The 21743-nt window shown below is 41.7% G+C and overlaps 2 protein-coding genes across 4 annotated transcripts in view; one reads left to right on the forward strand and one right to left on the reverse strand.

Moving 5' to 3' along the window:
- Positions 1 to 1125: 1125 nt before the first annotated feature.
- Positions 1126 to 12259, reverse strand: TMEM167A (transmembrane protein 167A). Its single transcript, XM_054987033.1, has 4 exons — positions 12171 to 12259; positions 8409 to 8518; positions 7118 to 7152; positions 1126 to 1929 (listed from the first exon to the last, which is right to left on the reverse strand). Exons 1-4 carry the CDS (start codon positions 12171 to 12173, stop codon positions 1859 to 1861), a joined length of 219 nt encoding a protein of 72 aa, XP_054843008.1. The 5' UTR covers positions 12174 to 12259; the 3' UTR covers positions 1126 to 1858.
- Positions 12260 to 12408: 149 nt separating this feature from the next.
- Positions 12409 to 21743, forward strand: part of XRCC4 (X-ray repair cross complementing 4) — a 194026-nt gene continuing 184691 nt past the window's right edge. For 2 of the 3 annotated variants that reach the window (XM_054987082.1, XM_054987084.1), the window contains exon 1: positions 12409 to 12486. The gene's annotated coding sequence lies outside the window, so the exon portion shown is untranslated. The remainder of the gene's footprint in view (positions 12487 to 21743) is intronic. The other variant, XM_054987083.1, reaches the window with a different exon arrangement.

Here is a 21743-nt window from a genome sequence, read left to right on the forward strand (position 1 = left end):
TGGACCCTCAGGAACAACATGAGGATCAAAGTGGTGGTCTGTAGTGTGTGTGAGTGGATTAAGAAAAGTTATGATTACTCCTCTTCCAAAATCCAAAAGAGTATTCAGGTTCTAAGCTAATGTAAGTAGTAATTTCAGACCAAAATTCAAAACAATTAATATAGAGTCTTAGTGAATTAAATTTCTGCACCTGTTTAAGTTTCTGTTGTAAAAGTTGCAGAAGATTTTCAGCACAGATTTCATACCATCTGTGCCTGTGGTATAGTTTCACAAAGGGAGCATTTATTTACTTTCTCTGATTGGAATTAGAACAGGGTGGCTTCATTCACACTAGTGATCAAAAAGGAAGGCTGTCTATTTGTACTGATCAGAAAAGATCGAGGTTGTGATCAAGCCTTGTGGAAATGCACTCTCTCCAGATTGTGATCTGCACAGAGGTTCTTTACATTCTTGTTCTGAACATTCTGTATGTAGAAAAATGCCCTGCTACACTGTACTATTTAACAATATATGAATCCACTGACAGCTGATATCTCCCTTCATATCCTAGTTGTGTGAAAGCTACCATCTGCCAAACATTTTCCAAATCAAACAATCAACACATTTATTGTGTTGCATCATTGTCCAAATCCATTTAGCAAAATTTGTTAAATAATGTCAATTTATTATATGCATGCTCATTTTAGGTACAGTCTAATCTTGAAAAATTCAGCAGAATTTCTGAGAACTTTGTTCAGCTAAGGATACAACAAATTATTTATAAAAACTGCAAGGTATAAAAATACGTTTGAGGGACCCCATGGAATTTGAGTTGTTTGTGAGGAAGCCAAAATATAATGATGTATTTGTTTTAAGAGCAGACAGTTAATCAGAAAAATGAATAGCCATATTATATAATATTGGTCCACTGTGAACTGAAAGAATTGATAATAGTTGGAGCTTTTATACGTACAAGGAAAACGAATAACATCTAATTACTGGTCAAAGAATTTAAAAGCCACATTTCAGAATAAATTGGAAAAATACTTTTCCTCCTGTTCTGAACAGCTGAGCTGTAAATATTTCTCTTGTGCATTAAGATAAGTTTCAGCATTTACAGGGCTGCAAATAATAGCAAAGAACAGCAATTGTGCAAGCTGTTTATTAAACATGAAGTGCAACTTAATCAAAAAATATTTGATAAGTGCTGACTAAAACAGAAAACATCTGCTTGTTGAATTCACAGTGAACAAGGATCTAGTTTGTGTGCAGTTGTTTTCTACTATGGTACAGGTTTCTTTATATCAAAGACTTATTATTAATGTCATTAGTCAATCTAATTTGAAATTCTTCATTTTAAAGCTTTTGTTTATATCTCTCTGCCTTTAACTCGGTCTTGTTCATAGTTAGAATAATGCTTACATAATTTTAGCTGTAATTGTTCACTGATATTGACCTTGTTTTATTTTGCCTTTCTTTGTCTATGTCTAGATTTTGCTTTCTTCAGTTTTCCGATTTGTATTTAAAAATGTAGATTTTGTAAACATTTTGTAACTACAGAAGTTTAAAAGGACTTGGGATTCTAACATCAAATCATGTCTCAAACAAATATTGTTTAGCTGTCTGTCTTAAAATCTCAATTGAACTTCAGAATACAGTTTACATGAATGAATATGGAAAATCTACAAATATGACTGTTAATAACAGGATTCTTACAAATTAATGCATTTCTGTTCTACTATGGAAAATATGGAACTTGTCACAAATTTGTTGTACAAAGTAATAAAGGTGTAGAATATATTTTCCATCTTTTCTGCTTCCCAGAGTCTTTATTCCATTGTAGTATGACAGCAACATATTCCTGACATTTTTCCAACTGTTACTGTACAAACAGAATACTGAAGGCCATTGCTATACAACACACGGCTACGTAAGGGCTCTTCCGTTCACCTGCAGAAAGACACAACATTGAATTACCACCTAGCTTTCATTACAAAAGCAAGCATTCTTAGGGAGATGGTGAAAAGAGTAAATGAAAAGTACATACTTGCAGGGGCACTCTTTATTCCCCATTTTATACATGCAGCACACAGCAGATGTACAAAACGTTAATTTCAACTAAATTTTTTGCCTAAATTTGTTCCAGTGAAGGTCTGGGAATAATCTCAGTACTTACGCAAATGCTAAGACTGATTCATTACCATGGGCACAAAGAATAATTTTCTCTCCATCTCTAGGAACTCTGCACCAGTGAGTAAGGCACTGACAGCATATGGGAACAGAGAGAGATGTAAAGTTTTCATGATTCGGAATTCTGTTCTCTTACCATGGCCTTGCACATACTTCATGACCAAAACTAGTTTACAATTCTGGTTTCGAGACAAATATGGCTTGGGCAGACCACAGTTTACCAGCTGTTCACATAACATCAATCTATGGTTTTCCAAGGAACAGGAAGTGAGGGAGTGAATCCAACAGTCCAGGAGTATGAAGCATGCAAGCCCAAATCACTGGACACTTTATGGGGCGGGGGGAGGGAATACGATACAATGCTTTCCTCAGCTCAGGCAGCACACTGAGCAATAGTTCCAATCTTAGAAGTCTCAGAGAAGAGAGCAACAACCTGCACCGTGATGGATCAAGGGCACCGTGCTCTGGTGTTATGCTGCTCCAGTGAAGAAATGTGGAGGCCCAGAAAAAAACCAGAGAAATTCAGAAAAAGTGCCCCCCAAGGCCTTTTCAATTTGTCCAACCAAAAAACTGGAAACTGAAAAAGACCTTCTATGAAATATTTTCTCTTTTACAAGGAATAAAATGCTTCTTAAGGCAAGGATTTTTATACTCCAAATCATAGCATGAAAACGTGTCAGGACTTTTTTCCAGTGGGAAAAATGAGAAGTTTTGGGGAGCACCAAGAAAGCCTCCTTGGAAATAGTTTCTTGTCTTACAAAGTATTTCACTTGTTCCAAACATCTAATGTCCAATGGAAAAATTGCAGCATTTAGGGTGGATACTGAAGAAGAATACTGTAGACATAAAGCATTTTCAACATTTTTTTATGTATAAATAATGTTGGCTGTAATTAATATGCTATAATGTGTTTATTTAGAAGTTCAATGTTTTAACTTGCCCAGGCCAGATGCCACCCCTAGACCCAACCTGGCTGCCTGCACACACCTCAGACTGGGCTCAGACACCGCTGGCCTTTGCAGTGCCAAAATCAGGACCCAGAGAGCGGCTGGAGGGGGCGCACTGAGCTGAGACATACTGGCAGGAGGAGGATGAACCATCAGCAGGCTGGAGGGGCATCAGAAGGCTGTGGCTGAGGAAGGAGTCATTGGCAACTGCAGCAGAGGCCTAGCCACTCCCAATGACGAAGGGGAGGACAGCAGCATCATCAGCTACTGCTGGCCAGGCATCAATGGCACTGGCTCAGGACAGGCCCTATCTGCTGCCCAGCCTGGAAGCCCTGGGGGTGGCACAGGCCAGCCAAGCCTGGCCAACAGAGTGGGGGCAGGTAATCAGTTTGGACAAGCCAGGGGAATCTAGAGGCAGGACTTGAGGAAGGCTATCAGCCCCCAATGCCCCCTTATGTTGGCTGGCAAGGGGTGGGGTTCAGGCAAGCGGCAGCCAGGGTTGCAGGACGGGAAGTACATCTCCACTTTTTCCAGGTGGGTGCAGCCAAGGAGGAATTGGGAGCTGGGGCAGAGGGATGGGGTGTAAACTCTTCAAAGGTGAAGGTTCAAAGACAGCTGGGAAGAAGTGTGGGGGAGCAGCTCTCTGGTGTCCATGAGCCATACCTCAAGGCTAGAGTGAGGAACAAGATGGTCCAACCCCCTCCTCTGCCCATTCGGAGGCCAGTGAGAGCCTCACCCAACCAGGCAGCAGTATGGCTAAGGGATAGCCCACAGAGTGAGGAGCCTCACATTGTTTAATATCCAAACATGCGGGCAGTGTCCCTGCTGATATTCTATGAGTTACTTTTTGTCCAAACAATACATTCTCTTTGTTTACTACTTAATCATTTAAATAACAGGGCCTTGAAAGAGTCCTGTCATTTTTCTCATTACCTCCCTGGATCTGGAGTGGGCAATATCTGTGCCTGCTGCTTTCCTTGGATATGGTAGCTATTTCTCAGGCTACCTCTCTGGAAATGAACTCTAATTCACCACAGGAGCTACAGAAAGTGCCACAGAAAGTTGGTAGGACAGACATTCAAGGACAAAGGTACAACAGAGGCCATGGGGGCCTCTGATCAGCTTGAGATGGTAATTAACTACAGAACTTGTTTTCTACCTTTAACTTCTATTTTTTCTCAGAGAGCAAAAATCAAAGATACTTGTGCTGTGCTAGAAGAGGGTGCAGCGTTCTGCAACCTTATCTTATGTATTGAGGCAGGATTTGGGTCCAGTGTCTGAAGAAGGGAGCTTTGACTCTCTATAGCTTATAACCTGAAAATCTTGTAGGTCTCTAAGATGTCACTGTTTTAGATGAGTAGCTGTATTGGTCTGCAGTAGAACAACAGGATTTGAGTCCAGTGGCATCTTAGAGACGAATAAGATTTTCAGACTGTAAGCTTTCGAGAGTCAGGACTCCCTTCTTCAGACACTGGACTCAAATCCTGCTGTTCTATTGCAGAACAACACAACCAGCTACCTGAAACTTATGTACTGAGCATACTTAATCTTTCTTATAGAAAAAGCAGAAAATATATACTTTTAAATTCCATAAATATGCCAAACAGTACAACTGTATATGCCAAGTTATAAAAGATGGATTTTTTTGTTCAATCAGTTACAGGATTGATTGGAGAGTGCGTATAGTATGTATTGCAATTTTCTCACAGCTTCAAGATTTCTGGAAATTTTACATCTCTATTTCTGTATCACCTTTTCCCATACCTAATGAAAGATAAATGCAGCCTACTCTTAACAAAGAATTGCACAATTTGCTGTCCTTGGCTCCTAACCAATATGCATAGCCATTCTCAAATCTCAAGCAAGATAAATAACGTAGCACACAACTGTGACTGAATATGCTTTTTCTGGTAACATTTAAAAAATAGCTTTCTTCCAAGTTGTGGTGGGGGGGGGGGGGAGGCTTCAATACACAAACTATGTAAAAGAAATAAAATGGCTAAATCTTCTAGACTGGTAGTGTTGTCTACTCAATATTCATACATATCTTCTTTCACATGCCAGCTGCCATTTAAGAAATCTTTCCCTAGTAAGAACCATTTCAGTGACACTTCCCATAAGTAAGGTCACCACAATTACATTACAAGACATTGTCATCATCTGGCACACATTTAATTAAACTACAAATAGCTGTGTGAATTAATGTCTGCAATTTCACATCTGTTTAAAATTAATGTTGAGGAAGTCCACCTCCTACAGTTTTACAGTTTTCATATGAGTTGTAGTTTTCTACTCTTAATTTTCTTGAAAGAGGCATCTATCGTCCATTAGAATTAAGTATCTGTTAGCACTACTTTATAACTAGACAGCAGCTTGTTAGTATAAAAGTAGAAACATACAAAATGCAGCTTAAACACAAAAGGCAGAATTGTCCGCTATATTGAAGTGGATCTGTGCTTATCGTTTATAGAAAGAGAACAAGCACTAAAATATTTTGAAGGAAAAAAATCCCAAACATGGTCTGATCACATGGATCTATAACAAAGATTAAACTTTGATCTATACATTGACTTTCTTGAAGTTTGAGATTTGCAAATACTTGCAGTTTATTATATTATAACAACACCATTTATAGTTTGCAACATCTTTACCATAAGCAGAACTTTAATGGGAAATAATATTAAAGAACTCTCTAGAATGAATCACTGCTATTTAAATGTATTCCATTTTTATCCCACTTTTTCTCTGAGGAGTTCAAAGCAGCATACATGGTTCTCTTCTCATCTATTTATTCTCACAACAACTGTATGAGGTAACATTAATAACATTCGATTTATATACTGCCCTTCTGGACAATTTAATGCCCGCTCAGAGTGGTTTACAAAGTGTGTTATTATTATCTTCAAGACAATCACCCTGTGAGGTAGATGGGGCTGAGAGAACTCCAAGGAGCTGTGACTGACCCAAGGTCACCCAGCTGGGTTCAAGCAGAGGAGTGGGGAATCAAACCCAGTTCTCCAGATCAGAGTCCTGCCAAACTGGTTTGGCTGAGAGTGACTGGCCCAAGGTCATATTCCTCACATCTGTTAACTGTGTTTATAGCCTGCCCTTAGTTTAGGGAACTCAGAATGGCACATATGTAATCCTCCCACTTTAGCCTTGCAACAGTCCTGCGGGATGTGGGGGGGGGGGTTAGAATAAGAGAGAGTGTTGAAAGACAATTTAGTGTAGAAATTTGTACTAGATAATAGCATAATATATAGGGAATTTTTACTCTTATTTCTTGGGTTGGATCCAAAGAACTACAGTGGAACGGATGCTTGCTACTTCCACCTTCATATACCAGCTGTCTATGCCCCATGTCTTCACCTATGCTGCTCCTAAAAGTTGGAGGCTTTTGGAAACAATGTGGGATGTGAACGAAGAGGATGCTGGTTGTTGTGGATTTTCCGGGCTGTATTGCCGTGGTCTTGGCATTGTAGTTCCTGACGTTTCGCCAGCAGCTGTGGCTGGCATCTTCAGAGGTGTAGCACCAAAAGACAGATCTCAGAGATCTCTGTCTTTTGGTGCTACACCTCTGAAGATGCCAGCCACAGCTGCTGGCGAAAAGTCAGGAACTACAATGCCAAGACCACGGCTATACAGCTCGGAAAATCCACAACAACCATCGTTCTCCGGCCATGAAAGCCTTCGACAATACATCGAAGAGGATGCTGTAGTGAGAAAGAGAAAATTCCCCACCCCCCTTCTTGAATAAGTGCACCATTTTACACATTCAATGTACGTTTGGATTCCAACTTCATTCATTTCAATTAGTGACACCAGTAATACTTCACTGAGAAGATTGCTTTCACAAATATTGCAGAGTTAATGAAGAGAGCTCAGCAATGATTTAAAGATTTAGAAATAACACTGTTAAAATTTCACATTTTCAGCAAATTCTGACTATAAAGCTGTATATTTTTGAAGATAGGAAAACACAAACTCTAACAGATACTTACCAATCCTGGCACACTTCCAGAATATGCCCAGTAATCTGAAAGTTATTAAAAGAAATCAGGAAAAAATCATATTTTATATCTGAGACACAATTTGAAATGAAGATTGACTAGTCATTAATAAGATCCAGTTAGGCCCCAGTGGGAATTTTGATGCTTTTCTTTGAATGGACTACTGTTCCCCCATTACACTATAAACTGCTTTGAAAATCATTAGTTATAGAATAAATTTATTGCATAACATGGGGAAGACAGAACCTATTATTTGAGAAGCACAAGCCCAAAGCTCTGAGCATATAAAGCCATTTCCATACTTTTTGAAATCTGTCTTTGATCGCACAGATGAAGTGGGCATTTGCCCTGATCCTGTGCTATCAATTACTATAGAGATCCTTGTTTGGATATGGTCAGGTGAATGCAAAAAACCCATCTCAACAGACAGCATTCTCTAACACAGAATAATATTGATTTAGAGCATACTTGAGTGAGTTATGTTCTGTAATTAGAATGGTAATAATACTGGCTTTCATCCTGTACCGTCTCCTGATTCAAGAAGCCTTTTCATCATTGAAAGACTTTCTTGAACTGATGAGACTCTTTGTTTTAGAGAAACGTACAGAATGGATACACGGGATTCAACTTGTGAAAAGGGAAAAACTCATTCACTACTGAAATAAGACTTAAACATGTGTTAGATCCTAAAAAAACAGAAAATGCAAATAGCGCATAAAACACAACAGCCCTAATGTTAATGTTGATATAAGACAGTGAAACAGGTTCGTACTTATGCAAAATGAGGTTACTCAACCATGCTAGGAAACACTGACATGTGACCCTAGGGTAGGTATAAGTCTGATCCTACTCATTTAGTAGAAGGGAAACTATGTGCCTTAAAGACACAGTTTTAATGATCTGAAAACAGTGGTTGTGTAATATACTTAATTCCTATTTTACAAGAATGGATATAAATTATTTTACAAACTCAAGCCACCACAGCACACAATTAACTATTCTACCTCCTAAGGGTAGGTATTGTTCCATTTTGCTTATTGGTATCTGAATCTTCTCAAGTAATACTTTTTATCTTGCAAAACAGAGAAATAAACTTCAGTTGTGCTATGAAAAAATCCATGGCTGCTCAGAAACACAATCTGTCTTCTTTTTATAAAGATTAGGAAAATCTATTGGACTGACAAATGAGTGATATAGATTTTCAGTTACAAAGATCTTGTATTAATGATCCCATCCACTAAGAAAAAAATGACATCCTGCTATAAATAAGCACTTAACATACCCAGTTTGATTGGTATCCAGTAATTTGGGAGCCAAGGATCTTATGTAGGCACAGGTACAAATAAGGAGTAGGATTACCGTCAGTAGACTCTGAAAATTGAAGATTGCAGACTACCAAAAAATAAAAAAGAAAGTAAAGTAACAAAACAGGAGTTATGGTCCAACCTTCATAAACTCTTTTTGACCAACTCATTAATCATTCATTCCTTACCAGTCAATAGAAAAATGGGATTTTGTTGTAGGCTCACTGCAGCTTTACATTATGGGAACATTTCTTTACTCTCTTTGACTCTCCTAACAAAGAAATGGATTCTAGAGGATAGCTCTTTTTCCAAAGACTGGGGAAAAATACTATGAGGTACTAAGCTCAAGAAACTTGCAGAGGCAGATCATCCTTGACTTTTTCTTCCCAACAATAGTCCTGTGACCTGTGAAAAGCCAGTGCTAAGGGTCAGAGGATCCTCATGGATAAAACACAAAGCTGCACAAAGTGCTGCAGGAAGGATGAGGGGAGATAAGGCAAAATTGCACTTTCCTGAACTAGTGGAGGAAGCTCAGACGAGCTAGCCATCACCATTCCAAGAACAGTGCTTTAACTTTTCCCATAAGTGTGAATTGCAGCTTATTTGGTAAAGGAGGTATACTTGTAAGCAACTTTGGCATAGAGGCTCAACATGGAAACAACTCTGCTCCTGTTTTCACAGTTTCACCTTTTCAGAAGCATAGTCTTGTCATGGGTTCTATTTACTGGTTATAATCAAGCATAATGCAGTGCTGTAGAATGGGACAAAACACTGTCAAGAGGATAAGGGTAACTTCTTGCCTATAACTTTTAACTTACAAGCTCAGGCAGCTGCAGCACTTGATGTACAAGCGAACTAAATAATTTGAAAATAAAACAAAATAACTCCAGAGCTTATAGTAGTAATCTACATTTTAAAGTGATGTAAGCCACCATGAACATTTATAGGATGTAAAAGCGCCATATAAAAATGCTAACTAAAAGTAATACATAAATTGAGACCATGGATTTCTGCTATCTGGCTCCTCGCCACCAAGACTTAGAAGACCAACAGTGCAATCCTAAGAAGAGTTACTCCAATCAAAGATGCAGAGGAGTTAGCCGTGTTAGTCTGTGGTAGCAAAATCAAAAAGAGTCCAGTAGCACCTTTAAGACTAACCAATTTTATTTTAGCATAAGCTTTCGAGAATCAAGTTCTCTTCGTCAGATGCCTGATACAGATACTGGCCAGTATCTGTATCAGGCATCTGACGAAGAGAACTTGATTCTCGAAAGCTTATGCTAAAATAAAATTGGTTAGTCTTAAAGGTGCTACTGGACTCTTTTTGATTTTACTCCAATCAAAGTCCATTGAAATCAGTGGGCTTAGACTGGAGTAACTCTTCTTAGGATTGCACTGCAAGGAACTTACTTTGTGTAGTAAAGCAAGGCTTGTATGTCTTATCCATCTATGACAAATCACTTTCAAAACAAGCAAACTTTCAAAAGAGATCTGTGAGACAACATCATGATCTGGTATTCAAAACAAATTTAGATATATATGAAGCAGCTCTTTCAATCTCATTCTACGTGTGCTCCAGATCATACTACTGAAACTTATGCAAGTTCAATGCTTTGCTCTTCCTGATTCCCATCTCTTCCGATATGGTATTATTAATGGAATGATGCCTAAAGGACAAACGGACTTTATTAAGGCAACAGGTACCAACAACAGTAAATATGTAATATATTCCATTACTGTGGTTGTTTTCTTACTTTGTTAATGTTGTTAGCATTACTATTCTGTAAAATGGATCACATATTTTATTACAGCATCAGTTATAAAATAAGAAATGCCAAAGCAGCAGGATGGTCTCTTGGTTGAGGTTTCAATGTATCATTATGATACAGAAATGCTGCCTGAAGTACTCTACGTATAGCAGCAAATCTGTATTCTGCCCTTTTCCTCAGGAGCTCAAGGAGTGCTAGTACACATTTCTTTACCCCATTTCATCCCAACAACTTTGTGAGATGGGCCAATCACTAGAACCCTTTTTCAGTAATTATGTTTTTGGTGGTCCTACCGTGTGTACCAAGAGAATGCACTATCACCCCATCCATACAGGAGATTTCCATTTTGAGTGAACAGCGCAACACATGTCTTTTCAATCTTCATTATGCCCAAATGCATACCCACAACAATCCAGGGTTTCTGATAATTATGCACAGTGCTCCCTCCCAGTACACAAAGTAAGAGTATCAAAACTGTGATGACCGAAAGAGCTTAGCTCTCATCTAACCTAAGGCCATCCAGAGAGTCCATGGCTGAGCAGCATTAAGTGCTAATTTGGGTGGGGGGAGGCAGAGAAAATTAGCCTACTGTATTGATCTTGCCTACCACATTGGACTCATTGTGGAACATTGCTTGACAAGAGAGGAAATATTGGGCCCCATGGGTAAACTCTGAGAGAAGCACCAAAATGTCATCACTGAGCCAGCTTCTAGCTCAGTCAGGAAGTACAGCCTGCTCCCTTGCTTGGGCTAATGGACTAAGTAAGACCACTGCTATCTAAGGCTTCATGGTTCATACAAACATGTTCTCATTCGTGTCTAGCCTCCACTCTTGTTTCTTGAAAATTTACAAAATGCTAACTGAAAGAAGCACTGAACAGCATCCACAAAATAATCAGAATCACTAACGTATGTTTAATGTTGCATGAATTTTAAAATTTCATAGGAGAGATAAAAAAGAGATTTGTTATTTTAACTGGAAATCCCATGAGCCCTCCTCTCTATTTTAAGGTCATTTTGTTTAGTTGCTGAATTCAGTGGGATTTACTTTTCAGGAAGCATATTCAGGATTTTAGCTGAAGGCTGCAATCCTATGCACTCTTATTTGGGAGAAAACCTCACTGAAATATGTGGAACTTGCTTTTGGCTAAAGTATGTAAGAATAAGGCTATCTGGCAGAAGACTTTAATTCCAGGCAAATGCAAGGCCTACTCAACCTAACAGAACTTTATAGAAGTAAATTTTAAGAGAAAGCAGTAAATTTTAAGCAATAAACAGTACTACAGGTTCTTATTAAAGGCTCACAGATGCCTATCCTGCACCAAACGAAAGGAAAAAGATTTTATTTACAGTTCGCCTTTCTCACTGAGACTCAAGGTGGATTACACAGCGGGAGTCAGTTCAGTCAATTTCAAAGACATTTCAATAAACAATGTACAATGTAAAACTAGCAAGAATCTAATACAGGGTTATGCTAAAGCAGAGCATAAGCCACTCAACACATGCTTTGAGAACTCCAAATACACTTCTTATATTATTAAAACGTCACAATTACACCGAAAGCTTCCAAGGAACTCCAGTCCTAGGGACAAACAAAGGATGTTTTCAATACGTTAAGAACAGCAGGTGAGAAAGCAGTGCGGGGATGACAGTTAGAGGGAGAGTACGTGAGGCAGGCCGTGGAAGGTTTCTAGCTGACTTCCCCCATCAGGTGGGGGAACAGGAAATAAAAGGCGACGTCGCGAAGGAAGAGCACCCCACGGGACGAAGGAAAATAAAGCGGAGGCTAGGCCGCTATTACGTTCCTAGGAAGACGGGGGTGGGGGATGGGGGTAATAACCAGCAAGGAGGGCACCCCGTGAGGTCATCAGGGCGGCCGCTCACTCTCTCGTGTAGAGCTCTAAGTGCAGGACAGGGCGGGAGACTGGCCAAAAGAAACACACACACACACACACCGGTAACTGTTCTTACCATAGTTACGGGATGTCTCGAGCCACATCACACATCCGGCAGCGGAGAGGGGGCAGGAACACGGAAGAATCAGCCCTATTCCAGCCCCGCTCATTGGCTGAGAGAGACGAACCTCGGATTGGCCCGAGCGAAGAGTGACTCAGCGCCTGATTGGAGAAGGCGGGCGGGAAGGCCTTAAAGTTGGAAGGATGCTGCCGGCTTGTCATTGGCTAAGGGGGAAAAGGAGAGGCGGGCGCAGCGTTTGTTTGTCCCCTCCGCCCCCCCCCCCGCGAGGAAGTCTTAAAGTGGGAATTTTTTCCCCAGAGCGGTGCGTGAGGTAGGAAAGTAACTGGGAAGGAAGGGCGGCAGGGGGTGAACGGTCGCCCAGCCGGGTTTCCTTTTTATCTGAATGGCGAGCGCTGGGGGGGCTGGAAGCTCCTTGGAGAGAAGGGTGGTTTTTTTTTTTTTGCTTTTTCTGCCTTGTCATAGGGGGAGGGAGAAGAGATTAACGCGCCTTTCTGTTCGTGTAAACCTGAAGATCCTTTCGCTTTCACGGCTCCTGGCTGGTATATCAGCTCGCAGAGGCTTTGCTCTTGGGAATGCTTCCTTACCCTTTTTTCTAGGTGTCCGGACTGAAGTAGCCATGACGATAACCCTTGGAAGGGCTGTTTTTAAAATTATGCTTACCTATATCTTAGAAGGGGTTAATTCTTCTTGCTCAGCAAGTTTTCTAGCAATAATCATTTTGATAAACCATTTTGATAAATGATACGTTAACTTCTTGTGTTAATCATGAAGAAGCAGTAAATTACTTGTTCTTCCTTTGACCAGAGTAAAAATAATAAAAAACTCAGGGTCATATATGTCGCAGAGATCTAGTATAATAAAAGGATTAGTGTGCTATACTAGTACTGGCACCCCTAGCTTCAAATCCCCACTCAGCTATGAACTATGAAAATCAGCTATGATTTTCGGCCAGTCAGTCCATCCTACTTCATAGGGTTGTTGTGAGGATAAAATGAAAGAGGGGAGAATTATCAGTTTGGAGCTTCTTGGAGGGGCAGAATAAAATGTAATAGGTTATAGAATATATAAAAAAAATTTAAAAAGTACCACTAGCACAAAAACGTAAGAATTACCTTGCAGTCCATAGGTCCAATTATACTCAGTAAATGCCATATAACATTGTACTATTTTAAGTTTTCTGTAAATTTATTATTTAGCATATTTGAAAACTTCATGTATACTACTTCATCCATAAACACTAAACTAATATACCAATACTACAAATAAAATGTAATTCTGCATTTCAATTTGATTCTTTCCCAAAGTTTCAGTTTGATTGGTTTCGTTACAAATACCAGCTACAGGATATGGCTTGGGGAGTTTTCAATGACATCTGGATTTAGATCTGATTCAATTGCTGCAGCCACTGGAGGGAGCGAACGTAGATGGACGAGTTCTTTATCACAGCTAGTGCCGGTGTGATGCAAGGGATACTATCTTACCTCCTTCTAGTGGCCTTTTTGAATGGCCCCTTTGTTTGGGGACTTTGTGTCTTTAGTTTTTAAAGACATGTTAATATTTTCAGAAAGAAATACAATAAAACAATAAACTGATCAAAGACAGGATAATGTGTAAAGATGGAAACCTAAATCAAGAATGTGATATTTTTGTGTGTAAAGTGCTGTTAAGTCATAGCCCACTTATAGTGACCCCACAGAGTTGTCAAGGCATTAGACAAGCGTCTGCATAATAACTCTGCACTTCCTTGGTGCTCTCCAATCTATGTACTAGCCAGGGCCAATCCTGCTTATGTTCTGATATAGGTCTAGCGTGGGCCATCCAAGTTAAAGCATATTTTTATTTTTACACAGTATAAATTACTGTTTGTTTCACTGGCTTAGTTATTTATGAAATGTAAAGGCCATTCTTTAAATTAAAAACAATTCTTTAATTCTTTAAATTAAAAACAGTTTATAAAAGTAATTCAACAGCAAACAAACAAATGGAGCTTCAGAAAATGAAACAATCTTGTTTTAATGGTCTTGCTAGTATGGAATAGCCTTTACTGATATTCTAAAGCTTATAAAAATACTTTGACACAGGCCTTCATAATTGCTGAGCCATAAAAAGTAGGTCCTGTTTTGGGCATCTGGAGGATAGATGACTTAGGAGTGCCTGGGTAGATGTTAACAAGCAGGGAGATTCTTATGGTATGCTAAGGCCTTTTGAAGCTTTAAAGGATACAACTTACAGTGAGCTCTGAGGCATATGTAAAACTGGTGTGACTGGGCCATGATTGGACTAATTTGGCTCTCATGACTTGCCCTAAAGATTTAACTACATGGTTGCATTCTGACCAGTTGAAGTTTCTGCATTTTTAAGGGCAATTCTACATGGAGTCCATTGCAGTAGTTAATCTTTAAGGGTCTATGACGGCAGCTGAAACCCTTGTATTCCAGGAATGGATAACAGCTAGAAACTCAGATGTAGCTAAATAAATGCAACTCGGGTTGCTACTGCAGCTGAGGAAATTGGGAATAGTGCTGGATATAGGGCAACACCTGGACTATGTACCAGTTGTTGTGACCTAGCTAAGTAATACTACCCTCCCTAAATCACAGGGCCTGTTAACTATAAATAGCTCTCGGTTAATCTGAATTCAGCATCAGCTTGTTTACCTGCTCTGTACCATACAACATTCTTGCACTATTTGAACGTGAGGCTGCAAGTTCCTAGATAAATGGAAACTAAAATATAGAGGTAGTTTCAGGTGGGTAGCCATGTTAGTCTGTAGTAGAAGAGCAAGATTCGGGGACACTAGCACCTTAAAGACAAACTAATTTTCCAGGGTAAGAGCTTTTGATTTAATCAGCGTACTCTTCACACCACACTCCATCTCATGATCTGGCTGTGCCAGGAAGGCCTAGCAAGGCCTCAGAAGCCTGTTAGCAGTGGGAGTAGGCCTACCTACAATTCCCAGGAGCCCCTGGGCCATTTTGGCACCCTTTTTGGCCAATCAGAACACGGGGCTGGTGCTATATAAGTCTGTTTGCTTGTTTGTTTGATATTAACTGACCTTGTAAATAAATCCTTTTGTTTGTTGTTACTCTGCTGGGTCCTCACGCCTGTTTATTGGCCAAGCTACAGAGGTCAGAAGGGTTGGGAGGGTACTCAGGGCCTTCCCAAGGGACCCTAAATCCCAGAGTGGTGGCAGTGTAAGGTGGCTCACCTCACCTGAAGCATGACATGGTGGCTGCAGCGGTGGGATGGACTAATTTTGGACCCTGGTAAGGCAGAGGGACGTTTGGCTTTGAAGAAACCCCCCCCCCCTTTTTTTTTTTTGCTTTTGGCTTAAGGAAGCCACATGAAGGTGCTTGCAAGACCAAGTAAAGGTCTGATAAAGGTGTGGTGAAAGGGGTTTTTGTTTATGTTTTAGCTGTCGGGTCAACTGGATAGCGAGGCTAGAATAGGTAGTGCATGCTCCTCCGAACTGGGAAGACAAAATCAGAGGATGCGCCTGTTCCTAGAAGCAAGACCCAAGCAAGGGTTGCTGGACTCATGTCTGAGAAGGAAGAGACGAACAATGGAGCTCCTGAGTGAAGAGGTCTTGTGTCTTCAGCTGCAATTTAAACAAGCAGACCTTGAGCTAGAGAAAATGAAGCTTGAGAATGAGAAAGAGAAAATGAAGCTTGAGAATGAGAAAATGAAGAAAGAAGAGAAAGGGAACCAAGCTCGCTTAGAGCTGGAAAAAGAGGGAATGAGGCATGAGATTGCGATGGCTACGCTCGCAAAGAATCCGCCTCCTCTAGATGCCCCGGTGAAAGAGGACCGTTGGCAGTACCCCTTGTGCAAGGAAGGAGAGGACATCGAGACCTTCCTGCAGAATTTTGAACAGGTCTGCATTGACTACAAGATCCCCCCAGAGCAGTACATGGAAAAGCTGAGTCCACAGTTGAGTGATGTCCTGGCTTCAGTGTCTGGCCAGATGGAAGGCGAAGAGAGAAAAGATTACAAGCTGTTCAAGCAAAGAGTGAGAGAGAGAGTGGGATTCACCAAGGAAGGGGCACGAAAGCACTTCAGAGAGATAAGGCTTGAAGATAAAGAGTCTTACTCACATTTAATACACAGACTGGGAAAAGCCTATGACTTGCGTGTGGAAGTTGCAGAAGTCAAGACGCTGGCTCTTGTCAAGGCCCTGATGTGCATTGACCAGTTCCTTCTACCCTTCAAGAAGCAGGCCAGTGAGTGGAGTGACTGGCTGATGCTTACAGAGGGCAGAGGTACAGCATTCATCGGGACTGGCATAGGAGGGAGTCTCTTAAGTTCCCATCCTGGTCCAGAAAGCAGCCAGAAGAAAAAGGACAACCGTCCCAGCAACAGCAACCTGTTTTCCCAAGTGCTGGTGGGAAGTTGCCCACGGTGGAGAAGAAGGTGCCATGGTGCTTTATGTGCAACCAGTCGGGCCACTTTCGGAATAAGTACCGCAAGGCCGGGACTGACATGCACCACATGATCCCAGAGAGGCCTCAGATTGCTTCGCCTGCATTTGATAAAGAGTATATTCCCCAGCACCACCGGAAGAAGGTCATGGTGGATGGCTGTGAAGTTGCTGCTTGGTGAGATACTGCTTCTCTCCTCACTACTGTGCATCGCACTCTTATCGATCCCAAGTACCTCTTCCCGGGAGAAGAAAGGAGGGTAAGGTGCCTGCTCGAAGCAGAAAGTATTGTGCTGCCCTTCACCCAGGTACCGATTACCTATGAAGGTTGGAATTGACTTTGGAAAGTTGCTGTGTACGATTATACCCCAATGGCCTTGTTTGTGGGAGAAGACTTAGCAGAGCATATGCTCCAGGAACCAAAAGAACATGAGCTACATACAGTCTACAGAACCTGAGGCTGACCAAGAGGGTGATGTGTACACACAGTTTCTGAAAGACTTTGCAGACGTTTCGAGGAACTTGACATGTGCTGGAGACTACATAGGGGTGTTAACCCACAGCCAGACTAAGAAGCTGCAACCAGCTGAATCTGCACCAGTGACTCCTCCAGACATGGCAACATCTAAAGAGGTAGAGTTTCCTCCAGGGACCTCAGCTGCTTTCCAGAAGGAGCAAGAGGAAGACACAAGTCTTGAGGAAGCCCGTGATCTTCCCCTCAGTGCAGTCACCCGATCCCGGTTCGTGATGGACAGAGACCTGCTGTACTGTGAGTCCCTTCGACCAGGTGACCAGAGTGGCTGGAAGCCACATCATCAGTTGGTGGTACCGGTCCAACATCACCTCCAATTCATGAGCCTCGCCCATGATCACCCTGGCAGCCATTCGGGAGTAAAAAGAACCAAAGACCGGCTGAGACAGCAGTTTTATTGGAAGGGGATGGGCAAGGACATTGCCAGGTTTGTCCAGTCCTGCAAGGTATGCCAGACTGTGGGGAGGGCCCTGGATAAGGGTAAAGCCTCACTTCAGCCTCTACCTGTGATTGGCACCCCTTTTAAGAAAGTGGCTGATGATGTGGTTGGGCCCTTGCCAAATAAAACCTCGAGGAGGAAACAATATATATTGACTATTGTGGACTTTGCAACTTGCTGGCCAGAAGCTGTGGCTCTTAGGCAATATCGATGCCAACACTATTTGCCAAGCCTTGGCAGATATATTTGCAAGGGTGGGTTGGCCCCTAGAGGTTCTCATGGATGCTGGGACCAATTTTCTTTCAGGGGTGATGGAGAAGCTGTGGCGCAGCCATGGGGTTCAGCACTTAGTGACTCTCCCCTATCATCACCAATCAAATGGGTTGGTGGAAAGGTTCAATCGGACCATCCGGGAGATGATTAAGAAGTTTGTAACTGCCCATTCCAACAACTGGGACTTGGCTTTGCCTCAGCTCCTTTTTGCCTACCGGGCAGTTCCACACTCCAGCTTGGGATTCTCCCTGTTTTAACTGGTCTATGGAAGGGAAGTCCGTGGACCTTTGGAATTGGTGAAACACCACTGGGAGGGTTCCCTACCTTCCCCAGAGACTAATATTTTGGACTTTGTGGATAAACTTCAGAACTATCTAAATCAAAAAGAGTCCAGTAGCACCTTTAAGACTAACCAACTTTATTGTAGCATAAGCTTTCGAGAATCACAGTTCTCTTCGTCAGATGCATGGAGGGCAAGAAGAAACTGGTCAGATGTAGAGGAGGGGAGGGGAGGGGAGGGAGGAATAGATGCAAACAGCTCTCAAGGAGCTCCTTGAGAGCTGTTTGCATCTACTCCTCCCTCCCCTCCCCTCCTCTACATCTGACCAGTTTCTTCTTGCCCTCCATGCATCTGACGAAGAGAACTGTGATTCTCGAAAGCTTACGCTACAATAAAGTTGGTTAGTCTTAAAGGTGCTACTGGACTCTTTTTGATTTTGCTACTACAGACTAACACGGCTAACTCCTCTGGAACTATCTAAAGGAAGCTTTAACACTAGCCCATAATCAGCTGCAAGAAACCCAATGTAGACGGAAAACCTGGTATGATAAAAAAGGCTAGGGAGCGGGTTTACCAAGCTGGTGACTTAGTTATGGTGCTGAGGCCTATAAAGAGCAATAAGATGGATGCTTCCTGAGGGGGGCCTTGCCAGATCAAGGACCGCATGGGGGAAGTGAAATATGTAGTCCAATCACTAGACACAGACCTTCCTCGCCAGGTTTATCATGCTAACTCCTTGAAGCCCTATCATTCTTGGGAAGTTATTGCTTGTCACCTTATCCCAGAGCTGGCAGACTACAGCCCAGATCCCTGGTTGCAGACCATATCAATGGGGATCCGGATGGCTGGACCCCATGATTTGGTCCGGTGTGTGTGTGTGTCATGATCTGGCTGTGCCACAGGAAGGCCTAGCAAGGCCTCAGAAGTCTGTTAGCAGTGGGAGTAGGCCTGCCTACAATTCCAAGGAGCCCCTGGGCCGTTTTGGCGCCCTTTTTGGCCAATCAGAACACAGGGGGCTGGTGCTATATAAGTCTGGGAGGGGAAAAACCTGTGTTCTTTCTCCCAGGGAGCAGGCCAGAGAAGGTTTCTGCTAGGGAGAGAGGCCCTCATCCAGGTAGGGTGAGAAGACAGGCCTGGCAGACAGAGGGACAGTGAGTTCAGTTATGCTAGGGCATTTTGTTTATTTTGCTTTCACCCATCTATTGTTGCTAATGTACCTTTCTTCTTGTTTGCTTGTTTGTTTGATATTAACTGACCTCCTTGTAAATAAATCCTTTTATTTGTTGTTACTCTGCTGGGTCCTCATGCCTGTTTATTGGCCAAGCTACGGAGGTCAGAAGGGTTGGGAGGATACTCTGGGCCTTCCTAAGGGACCCTAAATCCCAAAGTGGTGGCAGCGTAAGGTGGCTCACCCCACCTGACGCATGATGCTCCAATATGACAAATATTAACCAATGGCTTTATACAGATGTTACGTAATATATGGAAATAGAAAGAACCTTATGGCACCTCTTCTGAGGTTGGGCGGTAGCAGCACACAACTACTTTTTGACTTTGCTGTAGGAGGTAAATCTGTAATTGCTTTAGAAGATGCTTTAGAAAGTTTGTGAGTAATTTTAATATAAAAGATCTAAATGCTGTTGTAGCAGTTTTTCAGATAAGAGTAATGACGGTGACATTCCACTGATGACCACTGAAAAGTCAGACTTGTTTACCTCTACTGAAAGGTGCCAAACAAACCATCAGAATGTTGTATCATCATGTATCTATTAGCAAAGTGGCCTTGGCATATGTGGGTGCTTATATCTGGAGATGACGGCTACTTCAGGTCAAACTACAGGCTTCTGCAACCTTGCCCCAGCCAGTTGTATGTAAATCTAAAAATAGACCCCCCCTCCGGGGAGGTTAACTCCCTCTGCTACACACACTTATTTGTCCTCTATGCATGCACAGTCTTCCTAGGGCCCCATAGAAGCCACATGGCCACCAGTTGCTCCAAATGATCTAGCCAAAGTAAAACACAGCTGAGTTGAAATTTTATATTATTGCATTGCTAATGGAACAAACATAGGTAGACCTGAAACTGTCCTTTGCAATTTAGGATGAGGTCAAACATCAGTCTTAGAACCATAGCTTCAAACACTCCTAAGTTTTTGGCTTGGTTGTTCACTGCTTTAGTATTTTGAAAAATAGAGTTTGGGCTGTTAAGTGATATTAGTGTTTTGAAAAATAGAATTTTGTTTGCTTTCTTTACATTTCTGTAACCTTAATTAATGAAGTATATAACAAATTTAGGTTTCATCTGAAATTTGATTTAATTTTTGCTTATTTGCTAATTTTAATTACACAGTTGAATTGACTGTAGAAGCAACACTTAAAATACTCAGCTGAAAATTACTTAAATTGATTCAGCCAGTCCCATGTGGCTAGGAAGACAAATTAAATTCTACTAATACACAGTAGAGATGGGCATGAAATGGGAAAAAAACCAAAACAAGTGTTTCGTGTTTCATCACATATCACAAACTTTCATGAAATTGTCCTGTTTCACGAAATGATTCGTTAGTTTCATTATTCTTCAGAACCCAGGGCACTTCAGTGGCTTCCTTCATACCCAGAGATGCCAAACTCTTCAGCAGGCTCTCTTCCACCAACCCTCACCCAACAAGCCAGCAAGAACAAATGCTCTAAATAAGAATATAAGCAAAGAAAATTAAAGAAAAGGTAGGCCTCAGTCAAGCTAGGCCCCAGAGCCATGCAATGCCCTGAGACGGGTTAGGTGGGATGGAGGAAAGAAGGCACCCTCACACAACGACCTTCCCAGCAAGGCCAAGAGCTGAAAATAAAGAGACTTTTCAGTCTCTTTTAAAGCAGCAGCAAATCCAGCCAAAAGCTCCCAATTCCACTCTTTCACTCTAAATCCCAGCAACAGGTCCTCCCTCTCTCTCCGTCTACTGGAACTGAAAAGCACGAGGCAAAGAGCTGTGCCTTAGATAAGAAATGCTCACATAGAGCAGAACAGGAGGTGTCTGGTTGGCAGACAGACCTGCCTACAGAGTTTTGAGGGATGAGATTGGTATTCCCATGGCTACAGAAACCCCATCTCCTCAGTTGCCTAGGGGATTAACCCCCTGCTCCTTGCTGTATAGGGCAGAATGGAAGCTCTCCAGTTGCGGGGAGAGCTGCCTATCAAGGTTATGTGGGCTAAGATTGGGGTTTCCAATGGCAACAAAAGGTCTGCAGACATTCCGGGCCTATGTTGCCTGGATCGGCGCCTGCCTGGCTGGCATCACGAATCATTCATGAATTATCCCCCAAAGTTGTGAATTTCGTGAAAACCACAGCCCCATGAAACATGTTTCACGAAACATGAATTGGCCCGATTCATCACGAAATTTGATTCATATTTCGATTTGTGCCCATGTCTAATACACAGAGGAGTACAGGTGGCAGGAAACTGATTATGGCTGTGAGTTTGAGTCTTTAGTAAGCGTTGGCTTCAGTTGCCCTTAGTAAAAGACATTGAAGTCTTTGTAGCACACTAGAGGATTGCAGTTTATTGCCTTCATCTTTGGGGAAAATGAAATACAGTAATACTGAATGCAGACAATAGTATTTGTATTAGG

The sequence above is a fragment of the Eublepharis macularius genome, chromosome 8 (assembly GCF_028583425.1).
Source record: "Eublepharis macularius isolate TG4126 chromosome 8, MPM_Emac_v1.0, whole genome shotgun sequence".
NCBI classification, from domain to species: Eukaryota; Metazoa; Chordata; class Lepidosauria; order Squamata; family Eublepharidae; genus Eublepharis; species Eublepharis macularius.